General features: G+C 42.4%; 1 protein-coding gene across 9 annotated transcripts; it reads right to left on the bottom strand.

Annotated features, from left to right (window-relative positions):
- Positions 1–319: 319 nt before the first annotated feature.
- LOC129201281 (gap junction beta-6 protein) lies at positions 320–11,499 on the bottom strand. 9 transcript variants are annotated; one of them, XM_054812428.1, is made up of 4 exons: positions 11,179–11,499; positions 10,680–10,757; positions 2,269–2,403; positions 320–2,124 (listed from the first exon to the last, which is right to left on the bottom strand). In XM_054812428.1, the coding sequence occupies exon 4, from the start codon at positions 2,100–2,102 to the stop codon at positions 1,311–1,313; it is 792 nt and encodes a 263-aa protein (XP_054668403.1). In that variant the 5' UTR covers positions 2,103–2,124; positions 2,269–2,403; positions 10,680–10,757; positions 11,179–11,499; the 3' UTR covers positions 320–1,310. The 9 variants fall into 9 exon arrangements, with proteins under 9 accessions (XP_054668403.1, XP_054668414.1, XP_054668420.1 ...); XM_054812439.1 differs by having other exon boundaries at positions 10,680–10,754; XM_054812445.1 differs by lacking the exons at positions 10,680–10,757; positions 11,179–11,499 and adding exons at positions 4,996–5,213; positions 6,911–6,951.
- Between the last annotated feature and the right edge of the window lie 2,135 nt (positions 11,500–13,634).

The following is a 13,634-nucleotide window of genomic DNA, read 5'->3' as shown; positions in this document are numbered from 1 at the left end:
GTTCCAAAGTAGGAAACACACACAAGACACTAGAGCTAAGGTCTTGTACTACATCCACCTCACTGACCTGCAGGGTCCCCTGCTGTCAACAGCATACCCCTCCCACAGCACATACTCCCGTGCACTCAAGAGTTACGTATGTACTGCTATTAGAATACAGACAACAGAATTAGGTCATCAGTGCTCTGGCTGGGAATGGGGTGTGTATGGGCTATGTGCACTTTGGATGCAAAGTCCCTGCTTGAAAACAGTTTTTCACAAGCACTTGTCCTGCTTAAGATCTCCCTAGCATTCACACACAGACTCTCACTACATTGACAAAGGTTAAAGCGTTTGCCTTTTATTCAGACTTGTTTCCAGTGATACTTTTCCATGTCCTTGAAACCAAAGAAGGCCTAGTTTCATAACAGCACCAGTCTACCACAAAAAAGCAAACAAATAAAAACAAAAGTTCTATAATGTGATATAGCATAAAGAAACAAATACAGCTAATACATTAGAGAAAAATTTACATCATTATGTATGTTGCTATAAAACTGGTAGTATGCAATGAAAAGATCGGTAAGATTACTAGGTCTGCTAGATGTTTACAACAAGTCTACTTAGGCTGTATCTATATTGTCATGCTGGTTTTAGGCATGACTTTGCACTCAGGACCTAGCAACCTCAATTATCCACACTACATACGGTGGGCTTTCACACAACTTCCCCTACAGCCAGCAGTGTGTACGCAAGTATCTCAAGCTACCTGTTCAGACTCAAGCAGCACTTGCAAAGCTGTAAAGATGTAGCCTATCACTGTCTCCTCCCTACGAATATGATATTACTGGGTTCTTCTGCATACGCCTGGTTAAGAAACAAAAACACAGTCAGTGGTATACTCTAACACCTTAAGTAACATGGCATCTTAGATTTTAGAAAAATATTTTAATTGTCAGTTCACAAGTAAAATCTATCACTATTACAAAACATCTTGTAATACTAGAATATCTAGCTTGTAAAGAATTTTGTTCTTATTGCTGTTGCATGTAGTTTTCAGGACCTGTGTCAGTGTGACGGTATTGGTGGGTTTCCCACTTGTCATAGTCAGTTTGTAAGGGTTCTCATAGGAAGATACACTTTCCTATTTAATCCTCACACAATTTTCACATTTAGGCTGCCCTGACTTTTTTCAGATGTGCATAACTGACATCTGACACTACGTATCAAAGTCTCACCCAACTTAAATTGTTTAATATAACAAATTTCATTTGCAGCCTTTAAACAAAGAACATTCACTCAAAAAAGTGAACACCAGCACTGACACCCTCTTAGCTACTTGAAAATCCTATAACTGTGTTCTGACAGCTATCAGATATTAACTCATTCATTTCATTTTGTTTGGTTTCTTCCTTATTCTCGTGGTTGGGGTGATGTTTTGTGTTTCCAGCTTTTTTAGACCTTCTGAGGAAAAATTTTGTCAGTAAGTAACATAATTCGGCCACATTTAAAAGAATGCAAATGCTAGACACAGCAATCATGAAAATAGTAAACACCGTCTTTTCAGTAGGTCGAGAAACAAAGCAGTCTACTGTGTTGGGGCAGGGCCAAGCATTACATTTCATTAAGCGAGGCATTCGGAACCCATCGTACATGAAATAAAATGCATACATGAAGACTGCTTCGAAGACCAGTCTGAAGAAGATGCTGCTGGTGTATGTCCACCACAAGGAGCCCTCAATACGAAACCTCTGTCTTCTGATTTCTTCAATGTCCTTATACTCACATTTCTGGTCTCCCTTTCTGAACTGCCTTTTCTTCTCATGCCTCCTGTAAGCTACATGCATGGCCACCAGCAGCGCAGGTGTGGAAACAAAGATCAGCTGCAGGGCCCAGAGTCTGATGTGAGAGATGGGGAAAAAGTGGTCATAGCAAACATTCTTGCAACCAGGTTGCAGAGTGTTGCAGATAAAGTCATCTTGTTCATCTCCCCAGACTCTCTCTGCAGCCACAACCAGTATCATGATACGGAAGATGAACAGGACTGTGAGCCATATCTTCCCGATGCTGGTGGAATGCTTATTTACACCTCCTAAAATGGTATGCAGAGCTCCCCAATCCATTGTCTTGCTTTAATCGTCTGACCTAAGACAAGACAAACAAAACTGAGATTAATCAAGATGGGAAACAAATACCATCAAGCATGCAATATAAAATAAAGGCAATATCATATAATTGCAGCATATTCACTTGCTGTGGTAACATTTTGTTGATGCACAGTGGACTTACCTATAAACAGTCATAAATTAAGCAAAGTTGGCTCATCCTTAGCTTTAGAGCATAAACAACATTTTCATGAGGACATTCCAGCAATAGAGAGAGATTGATGATGCTCTGCACCTTCCATGAGCAGGTCTGGATAACCTGCATTCACAAATTTTAGAAGTGTGACTGCAAGGCTCTGTATTGTTAGCTGAAGCAAATTCCACAATAACTTGTGGCAACGAAGGTAACATCTTGGGCACAATCCATCTCATCTTGAGTTGGATTTCTAAAAAACAGCACTTAAAGATTCATCCCAAAATTGCACCCCTCTCCACTAGCTACAAAGAGAGCCTAGGGTAACTAGACAAAGAGTCCTTCATTGTCAATGCCTGTCAGGTGATATTCTTTTTCCCCTCCTAACACAGACTGCATTACTCCTAGAATAGCAGAGATGTTTCAGAGGCTGGGAGAACGCTGAAGTCAACGTTTGAAGAGTTCAGACAGGCCAGCAGTAGCTCAGAGACTTTTCAACAGAAGCATGAAGTTTCAAGTAAATTAGATTCAAAGTACTATGACCATAAGGAATTAAAGGCTTTCACCTTTGTCTCCCACATACCTCTGCAGGAACAGCACAATTGTCTGTGTTTGCTCAGCTTCCACAAACAACAGCCTTTCACAGAGCATTCAGAGGCATTTCAGCCCACCCCCCCTTCAGATGGATTTACAGAAAGTTAGTTTGCAAGCCACTCAAAGAAACCAGCATTTCTTATGCCTATCAGCCAGGACCTTCTAAAAGCACTCACAGATCTCTTTGCTCTGAAATTCCTCATAAAGGTTTTTATTTCTCAGCTTTACGAATTCATTTGCATCTCAGAGACCATCTATCTTTGGCATTTACAGCCCAGAGCATAAATAAGCAAAGATCACATTTTCAAGGTTTCTAGAGAAGAGCAGCCACTGCAGCAAAGGCCATCATATCTGTCACGTGACAATATTTAAGATTCTCCTAACTCTGAGCTGGGTCATATTGCATGCGGAAGAAAATAAAGACATTTCTTTACAGTTGTCTTCTGTGTCACACTCCCATTCTGAGTAAGGTCAAAAAACTTTCTGCTTTACAGTGGAATTATATATAATCAGTAAGTCAGATAAAATAATACAAAGTACACAACGGTTCAGGGAAAATTAGGACATAATCATTATATGAAAGTAGGGTTTTTTCTTTGAGTTACTGAAATGTAAGCATAACCTCCCTTCACTGGTTCCATAAACTACATTTCCCTGGGATCATGCTGGTTGATCGTGTGGGGTTATACTTCAGGGGGTTATACCAAGGGAGGGGGACTCAAGATTTTCTTCAGAGAGAACCTTTCCCAAGTCTCCTTCAGGATGCAGAACTTAGGTGGGCTATGACCTCTGTATCTGACTGAAAACAGTCCTGGAAGCAGAGCTACTTTCCTATCCTGCTAGGTTATTTTTCCAAGACAAGTTTATTTTGCATTAGCATACAGGTATAGAGAAAGTCTCTATAGGTTAACAATCCTATGAGGACACAGGAAAGACCCTGAATACCAGAGACACTTATAAAACATAGTAGCCAGATTTTCAAATACTTGTTTCCACCCCTTTTTTTGCCATCTGTTTTTTCATTGACTAGCCTTTCTTTCAGGATTTGATTTGGAGATCATTGTATGTTTAACAGAAATAGTTACTACTTTTATTAGGGTTTTTATTAATGTTCTCTGTTACTATTACACACATTTGCAATTACAGTACTTACAAAAATGACACAACTATGTTATGACTAGAAATACTTATGCACATCTGCATATAAATCTTGAAGACTGGCACCATGCACACTGTGGTATTACACACATCATTCGCTCATCCTTTAATTCCACCTGATGCCTTGTATTTCTTCTCTCAGTCGTCGTTCCTCCTTCTCCCTGCCTGTCAGCCATCTCCTTACAGTATGAAAGGCTGAGAAGTGGAACCTGCTCATAAGCCCTCTGTCTTACACTTCACCTCTCACTGTACACCAACACTGCTGCCTTTCTGTTACCACAACTTCATGAAGATTTATTTCCACACACAATCACTCCTTCCTGTCTCTCTGTGCAGAAGGGGACTCAAAAATATGAGTGCCTCAGGGTGTTGTTAAAGGGTACCTTGTCTTCAGTGGTAAAGTTGGCTCAAGATGCTTCCCCACTACTGTTTGCTCCTGAGGTCACACTGCAGTTAATCTCCTGCAACTCTGTGGGGGTGCATTATAAACCAGGTGGCTTGTTCAAAAGCTAGTCCCAGTATTAACATGTTTTGTTTGGTTAGTTTTTTTTTAAACCCAACCCATTTCACTAATCTGCTTTAGAGCACAGACCCACAAAACATCTGAAAAGCAGAACTTCATTTAAAAAGTAGGCTGTAAATTGCAAAACCCAGGAAGGAACAAGCAGTCAGTGGGGAAGAGGGGTTGGCAAAGCTTTATTGCTGAGGACAATACATTGTGACACTATACTCTGCATCTGACTTGCTCTATCTCCTTTGAGATTAGACTGTGCTTGCTAAGCCAAAACATGGTGCTTCAATTCTAGCAAAAGCATGTCTGTACCTGGATCAATGCAGAAAAAGCCACCACACTTTGGAGAGGCAGCCTTTCGCCCCATGTCTCCTAGCGAGATTTCCCCTCCTTCCCAAAAAAGCCTTTGTCTTTCATATCTGCCCAAACCCTCCCCCTTCACCATCCCCACTTACCTTTCCAAATCCTCCAACTATCTCTTCAGCTCCTCCTGCCACCATCCCCTATTCTTCCTGCTGCTTGCCGAGCTAGTCACCAACCTTTGCTCCTTCTTGCTGAACCCACGTGGCCTCTCAGGCTTGTTTTCATGCTGGTGGAATGTCATGACTTTGGGACACTCCAGAGATTGTTACAGACACTGATCAGATACCAGTGAAGTCTCACTATCTTCTCCCTGAAGGGTGGCACAGTTAAGATTGCAGGGCCATATTTAGGCAGCCTGAATTCCATCCAGGTATTTTGGGCCCAGTGTTTCCTGCTAGATGGCTTTAAACAGCTCTCATTAATGCAATTTAGAAGATTTAATGAAGGCAATTCAGCAACTGCTGAAGCACCCACCTGTCTCCAATAAACAGACACAGTGACCCAAGCAGAATTTAAGTTAACTGAGTATGGCCCTTCACACTAGTAAACCATCAGTGCAGATCACTCCAGCTAAACATCAAGTTTGGGCTATCTGTACTGATGTGATGCCTCATTTACTCCTGACTTACTCGAAAGCTAGGATGTTGACTCATGATCATTGACTATTTCTTCCAGATACTTGCTATATTAACTGTCTTGCTGACCAAAGGAGAAGAAAACAGGAAAGCTACTTCCCTTTAATGGGTAGTAACTTATTTTCATCAAGCCAGTCCAGATACTATTTCTGGGTAAACAAATCCAGCTACATGCCTACAGAAATACCAGTATGTAGACAGTCAAGGACTTACTTGCTTTACTGGTCTCAGATGTACAGCATAGTACACAAGTTGAAGACATGAAAGCTTAGGTGAATTTTGAGGGGAAAAAAGTAGGAAGCAGGATAGGGACTGGTTATAAAGAAAGAAGCTGGGAAGAACAGATGATAGCTGAAGTCAGCAAGGCTGAGTAATTTGGCATTTAGAACCCATTCTAACATGGGAGTGTATTTTCTTTAAATGTTAAATCTTCCTTAAAAAAAGTGGCAACTGGGCATGAAAATAAGCCTTTCCAAGTCTCAGCACAGATCTCTGTTCTGCTACCAGCTGAACCTTCTGTTCCAGTTCAACAATCAGAGGATCACAATAGTATATGGCTGTTACAGTAGGAGTTAAAGATCATAAAAGATCACCATCCATTGAAAAGTAGTTACAAGGAAAATGGTTCTATGTGATCACATAGCACATAGAGAGGCACATAAGCAGGTGCTTTGTTTTGGGTGGTTTTAAGATTTTCACCACCACCAGTAGGCTAGACAGCAGCAAGAGAAGAACTACAACTCAACTATTTCTGTAGTTCTCCAGCTTCCAGGCAGTGTTGTTTTGAGCTCTGTGCTGCCATGGCTAGACTTCTACTTTAAAGCTAGCTCCTGTAAGCCTACATTAAACCGCAATCACAGCACAGTGCATACACCCAGTTAAAATCCCTGCAATTCACAACACTGAAGACAATTATCCTTGAGCTTCTGTGTTTGAGTACAGCTAGTTAGCAGATGCTTTTTTCACTCTGTTAAAGGCTGTTATACTAGGAAATCATTAATCAATGGCTAAATCCACTTCAGCAAACCACAACTAGAACACAGTGAAGGTAAAAATAACAGAGGATACCTTCCTTTCACATACACAGCATGACACTTGCTGTTATAGGATATTATCAAGCAAAAAAGGTAGTCATTAGCAAGTGTTACAATATTTGCTTATGCTATAGGAACATCTAGGAGTCCCAGTCAAGAAGAGGTTCACAGTACATTACACTTACACATAAATTCAGAGTGAGATTATACCCTTCTCCCCATAACTACAAATTGGATACCAATTTACTTATTCTACTGGAATTACACAGAAACATAGAGGGTGTTCACATTGCCTCCACTCCTATCAGAATTTTACTGTAGGGTATACCAAGAGTTACCAGTCCAGTGTGAAATTCCACCGCTTTCAGTAATGCCTCCAGATACTGATACAAGATCAGCAGCCCACCAAGACAAAAGTCACTTTATCCCATGTGGGAATATGTTAACCAAGATAATTTTTAAGCAAAAAAGCACTGATCCCAACTGTTCCTCCCTCCCCACCCCCCTCAGCTGGGGACAAAGATAACTCAGATGCCTGAGAGTAGCAGTTCTAATGCAGAATTTCTCCCATAGAAAAGCTTTAGAACATCTCAACTGCATCAGACTCAGGATGATTACCAAAATTATTTTATGACCCAACTTCACACAAGCAGTATTGCTGTATGTTGAGGTCCAGCATGCATTCGAAGGCCCTGCTGATACAACTTTCCCTTCAGGTCTTCATCTAGACAGTTACACTGGGAGCACTAGCTCGTATATAGGGGCTGATACCAGCATCAAGGTATCTTAGAGCTGTATATGCTGTTTCATACCCAGAGCACAAACCTGGATTTCACCAGTTTTGTATTGCCGTACCTTCACACTGCCAACCTGGAATCTAGTTTATTGCTAAGCAGAACAGCAAGCATTTAATTGCTAGGGTGTAAATTTTGTTATTCCTATTGCTGAGTTAGTTCTGGTGCTGTACCGCAAGAGTGGTGGCATTACCAGAACTGAACCAAGGAAGCTTCTAACAAATAGAGATTAACATCCAAATACAGCATCCTTTTATTTCACCAAGAAAGGCTGGCATAGAGGCTTCAGCAATTACTTGCTAACTCTCTTCTCTCAGACTTCCTATCTAATTGTAAGCCTGCCCAATGCCTCAGATTCCCAGACATTAAACTGGGGATAATAAAATCTCACTATCTCACAGGGCTGTTCCAAAATGCTCCACTACTATGATAGGCTTCACAGACTCATACTTTGTTATCAGTGGACCAAGACAGGTAAGTACCAGTTCAAAGGTGGAAGCACAGAGCTTGAATTCAATCATCCAGGATGTCCCTGCTACCTGACAGAATACAGCTCCGTACACTGCTACAGCTTTAATGCAGAGTTCAAACTGTAAGAAGATGCAGCTTTGAGCTCAGACTTCGGCAAACAAAATCCTTTAATTTCACTATTATAGGCAGCTTCCAGCTATTTTAATTTTACAGCAGTATATTAAAAACTTCAAGGGGCATGCAGCTGGAACGCTCTGAAATAACAACTCTACTTCTTTCCTAAAAAGTTGATTAAGATCAAAAGAGCAGTCTAACAATCACAAAAGCCTGTGCAATCCTCTCTAGTAGCTCTTAAACTTTGTTCTGAACACCTATCTCCAGATCAGAGTGGAAACTGGAGAACAGAAAAGCCATGACAGAGGGATTACAGTATATCTGATTTGACACAGGAACAGGCAAAGACTAATCAGGAACAGGAAACCTCTGACAGTTGCAGGTCTGAACACTACAAGTATTGTACTTTTCTTCTACTAGAGTTTGTTAAAACAGGAGGCATTCTTTTCTCTAATTAAACCAAGTGTGAAACCCAGAGATGGCCTTTAACACAACAGATTAGGACCCAATATGTATGCAGTTAAATGTTAAAGTATACTAGTTAACTATCAACAGCATTAACGGTTCAGTTCTACCCATGTCCCCCTTATGACTGTCCCATATTCATGCCACTACACAAGTTTTAAGTCATTTTCCAAGCGTATTTGGAAATATCCATAGCTATTTTACTAGCCTACAAGTATGATGGAGGATTACCATCCTCCAGAACATCTCCACACAAAATTCACTCCACTTGTGGAAAACAGGAAATCAGAAGTGCCAGTCATGCTTGAAGGCATAACAAGACCACACAAGTCCTACTAGAATTTGGCCTGTCAGCCATTTTGCCTCCATATACCTTTCCTTCAAAATGTGCTTTAAATTTATCACTTTGAAAGAAAGTCAGATTCCTGAGGACTGTCTTCACTGATGCAAGTGTCCTATTTCCCATGTTTTTAAAGGAAGTTTTATACACATTGTGCCCTGCTCCCAGTCATGAAAATAGCAAGTTTTTAGTTATGACATTTTTATGTGTTTTTTAACCTGTTATTTAATTCCTATTTCCTTCCCCCCAGACCTAGTCAAATGTCTACATCCCCTCTGAAAATCTGCCTACTCACTTGAATGTAACATTTCCTACAAAACTGGCAAGTCACTGTCTCTTTCACACACAGACAGAACTTGCACCCTTTTGGAAATACTAATTAAATTTATAAACACTAAAATTTTTATACTGCAGTGCAGCTTTTCATTGAGTATTTTGTTATAATTTCCTTCATCAAAAGAAATTTTAAAATCCATTTTAAAATCTATTACAGGAAGAAACACTTGTATGAGATAAGGAATAGAATTAGCTTTCAACTTTCTTTTATCAACTAATAGGAGATGTGTTTCTTTTTCCACATTCCTTCTGTTTTGACAGCACCTTATCTCTCCTCATACATCATCAAGTTTTTGCTTACACAAACTGGTGTTCAGCCAGGCAAGAGTCACAGTTCTCCTTTCAGGTAACTCATCATTAAATAACAATTAAAAGCAGTGAGGAACAGAACAAGGAAAAACATCAAAAGAAAAAACAAAGATTCCATCCATGCTCCTGTTTGGTGCACTTTCTGGAACCACTGATTTCATTGCAACTGTTCATACAAGTAACAGAAAGAATCAACTTGCAAAGCATCCTCATTACTCACAGGTACCAACTGAGGTTATGCAATGGCTGTTATTAAGAACTTGCACTTATATCTCAAAGTGCTATTTTCCCAGCTACTGAGCTAGTCTGTTACAGCTTTTTTGACTGTACAATTACTTCTCAATTACTTTTCGCACAAATTAAATTATTTTTGCCCCATAATATACTTGGATTATGCTTCAAGGGATGCAAAACAGCAACATAGAGGCCCAAACGTCAGAAAATTGAGAGAACTAGCCCTATCAGGACAGAATTAATTCCTCCAGAGAATTATTTTAATTTATGGCTTTTTATTGTTCCATTTTTAAGCTCTGTGATATGCAGTCCTCCTACCAATTACAAGACTGACAGTTCTGGGGACTGAAGCCTCCCAGAAACCCTGACATGTGCAGTAGAGGTACAACCTCAATGCTCTACAAATGTGTTGGAAACTCCACCTGGAAAATTTTATTGCAATGCCTAGTTGACAAATGGAGGTGTCTCCTTTGTCCAGGCTGACACTTGGCCCACCATTGCCTCATCCTCTACACTAAACTTAACACAATCATGTTCACATCCTTCTGCCTTTCCTCTGGGGCTCTTCAAGGTAAGTATCTGGCAAGCAGGGTTTCCAGGCTGAACAGTGGAAAGCAAGAGATACCAATGTAGGAAAAATAAGGGTTACAACTGTGCAAAGTATATGCCACCTCAATATCCTTGACAGTATGTTCCAAAACTATATTAACCAGGACCTCTCAATGGACCAAGGATTTACAATGCCACAGGAACACTGTCAGCTACCAGCTACTGCCATGAACGAAGCAAGCACTCCTGCCCTTACTCCAACACATCCATTGCACTTAAGGGCTTGAGTACTTGTTCCTCATGCTATCTTATCCAGCCCTGATACTCAGAAATACATTTATTTCTGACTCACACCTCTCATTTCCTATTCCCCTGTAATTCTGAGGAATGTTTCCAGTGTATGATCAGATGCTCACAGGATCTGTCAGTTTTACTGATGCAAGCTGTTTACCTTCATGCAGCTCTCTTAACATCTGTAGGCGTGTCGCAAATTACCTGTAATTACGGAAGCCTTTATTTTCCTTGGTGTTTTAGCTGGTCGAGTACTTCACATAACGTGCTTACAAAGAGCTGCTGGGAGAAGGTGAATTGAAAAGAAGAGCGATTGTTAGAAGTTAAATGCACAATTAACAGCGACAGGAGTATCCCCAATTAAAACCTGTCGCGGAAGTTCAAACATCCCCTCTCATGCTTAAGCAAAACCGAGAGCTCCCGGGCCGAGCAGGGGTAAATCCTCTCAGGCACAGGGCGGCAGCTCACACGGCGCCCCGCCGCCAGCCCCGGCCCACCTCCGCGGGCAGCGCCACCAGAGCCCCCAGCTCCGCTGCACAGGGCCCCAGCCCCATGCTGGGGCGCAACAAGTGTGGCTACACAGGGGGACACCGATCCAGGCCTGCCCCGCCGCCACCGGGCCCTCTCCTCAAGGAGGACACGCGGCAACAGCCTCCTCCGCCAGCCCAGCTGCTGGCTCGCCCCCTCCCGTCGCACCCCTCACCTGCCTCAGCAGTGCCTGCAGCCAGAGATTAGCCCCGTCAGAAGCTCCCAGGGCCCAACTGCAGGTCCGGCAGTACTTGAGGAGCAGCCAGTCCCAGCTTCGCCACCCCGGAGCTTTAAGGTTCCTCCCCGTTCACCTGCCTCCGCTTTTAACCCGCCCTTCGCCCGCCTCCGCCCGCGCCGGGCTCCTCAGGGCGCCTGTGGAGGAGGTGGGGAACCTGGGGCGGAGCCGGGCGCTCATCCCTACTGCCGTGCCCTGGGGAGGGGGTGTATGGAGAGCAGGGCTTTGAGGGGGAAACAGCCAAAATGCAGGGCGGGGTGGCTGAACTAAGCCTGGGAGAGCGGGCGGCGGGAAGCGGCCGGGGGGCAGCGGGGGGCAGCCGCCCCCCGGCCGCTTCCCACCGCGCCCGGAGCTGGTTGTGGTTGGAGGAGGAGAGCATGAGTGGAAGGGAAATTAAGTTAACAGTAGATGTGTGTTTTTTCACAGGAAATGCATATCTGTTTAAGATAACAGGGTCGTATTTCCATCTTGGAATCCAGGTATTCAAAAGGGCCTTGGGACCAAAAAAAACCCCCAAAAAAACCAAAACAAAAACCCACACCAAGCCGTTTCTCTTGGAAATCATTAAGGAATTACTAGCCAAAGACAGAAGGAAGAGCCAGTAGTTTCTAGCTTTTTGAGGTTTATTTTCAAATGTGATTGAAATGCTACAGCAGTGCCCTGCAAACTCGCAGTCTTTCACCAAGCTGCAGATATTTGTCAACGCAAAGACCTATTTTGGAAAGTTTTCTGTTTCCAAGGAATACAGTTGCTGAGGAAACAATTTACTTTGGGTTCAAAAATCTCTGCCCAAAACGGAATTCTCCATCTTGCACACATACACATCAAACTAAATAAATGGTTTCTAATGCTCTTAACTAAATTTCCAAATGAACGTACAGCACAACTGCAACAACAACAGTACCTTTGCTCAGACTTTGAGTGAAAAATGGATGTGTGTGTGCTCGTTTAGAGTACCGGTATAAGGGCTCAAATGATAAACGATTTCCTGCTAAATTCTTCTGCCCTTTATCTCCACTTCCTAGAATAAAAATAATCCCAGGGAAAATCTTTTGCAAAAGTCAATGGCTTAATTCATCTTATGCTCAGGAAGAAGAGGTAGAAATTTCTAGCACAAGCCACTCAACCTTTTTTACTTGAAGGATAAGAAATTGTCATCAGCCTCTGTCTGTCTTGTGCTTTCCTCCACCACCCCTTACCCTTGCATTAGATCTGTGCGACCTGCACATTAGGACCATAGGAAAATTAATCTCTGGAGGCCTCTTGTCCAACCTCCTGGTCAAAGCAGGGTCAGCTCTTATCTCGGAGCATTCAGTAGTTATACCCTATCCATGGGGGACCCAGCACTTGCTGCAGCTGGAGTCAGTTCACTGCAGCAGCTGTAGGACCAGACCCAAGGTATATGATGCTACGCTGAGTTGGACAAGCAATAAATACCTGAGGCCTGAGTCTTCCTGCATTCGCTGACTTCTGTGGGAGTTGTGTGTTCAGATGACGTTCAAGGTTCATGTGCATGGCATGTATTAGGAAGGGAGGTGGCTCCAGACCTGGCCACGCGTCTGCACTTTGAAAAAGGGAAGTCCATTTCCTATTTTAAGAAAAGCTTTAGAAGAGACATCTGGAATTTGTGTGATGTTCCCTCTCTGGTCACCTTCCAGCTTGATTCAGTGACCTTGAAAAAGTAAAATGTGTCCCGTCTCTGTCATTCCAAGGTAAAAATGCTTGAAACATTGGGTATATTTAGCTGCAGCGGAGGATTTTGAGTTTTTCCTGTTTTTCGAGGCTGTGTTTGCTACCAAAAAGAGGGTTGTGGGGGTTTTTTTCAGTAAGAAAAGTATTATGAAAAGCTGGTGGAGACAAGATCCTCTGGGTCTCACTGTGAAATTACCCTAAAGGAGGTGAGCTGCAGGCAGGGGTACAGCATGGACCTCTCTGAGCCGCCTTGCATCAGGTCTTCACTGCACTTGCCTTTGGGAGGGTGTTATGGTTGGAAGCCAAGACCTGGTGTTTATCCCAAGGCAGAAACACACAGTTCTGGCAGCAAAGAAAAAGTCTTCAGTGATGTTCTGTGTTTCAAAAATGAACTAGCCATTCGTTAGCTGGAGCCATGGTGGGGAGCACCGCATGAATGGGTGGTGGGGAACAAGGGGCCAGGTTCTCCTCTGCTGGGTAATTTTTTCATCTCTCATCTGTTGAATGCTACTTCTCTGATCTGGTGACATCAGCATGCTCTTTGATTATAAGTGATGATGCAAGGGACACTAGATAGAAAGAATGAAACGTGTCAGTGCTGGAAATTTAAAGAACAGAAAAAGGGTTTCCTAGTTTTAATCACAGGGGTTTTTCTTTAATTATGGGGAAAAAATAAAATCTATCCAGTAATTGACTACTTAGTA

The sequence above is a fragment of the Grus americana genome, chromosome 1 (assembly GCF_028858705.1).
Source record: "Grus americana isolate bGruAme1 chromosome 1, bGruAme1.mat, whole genome shotgun sequence".
In the NCBI taxonomy this organism is placed as follows: Eukaryota; Metazoa; Chordata; class Aves; order Gruiformes; family Gruidae; genus Grus; species Grus americana.
The sequence above is the reverse complement of the archived record's forward strand: the minus strand, read 5'-3'. Positions and strand labels throughout refer to the sequence as shown.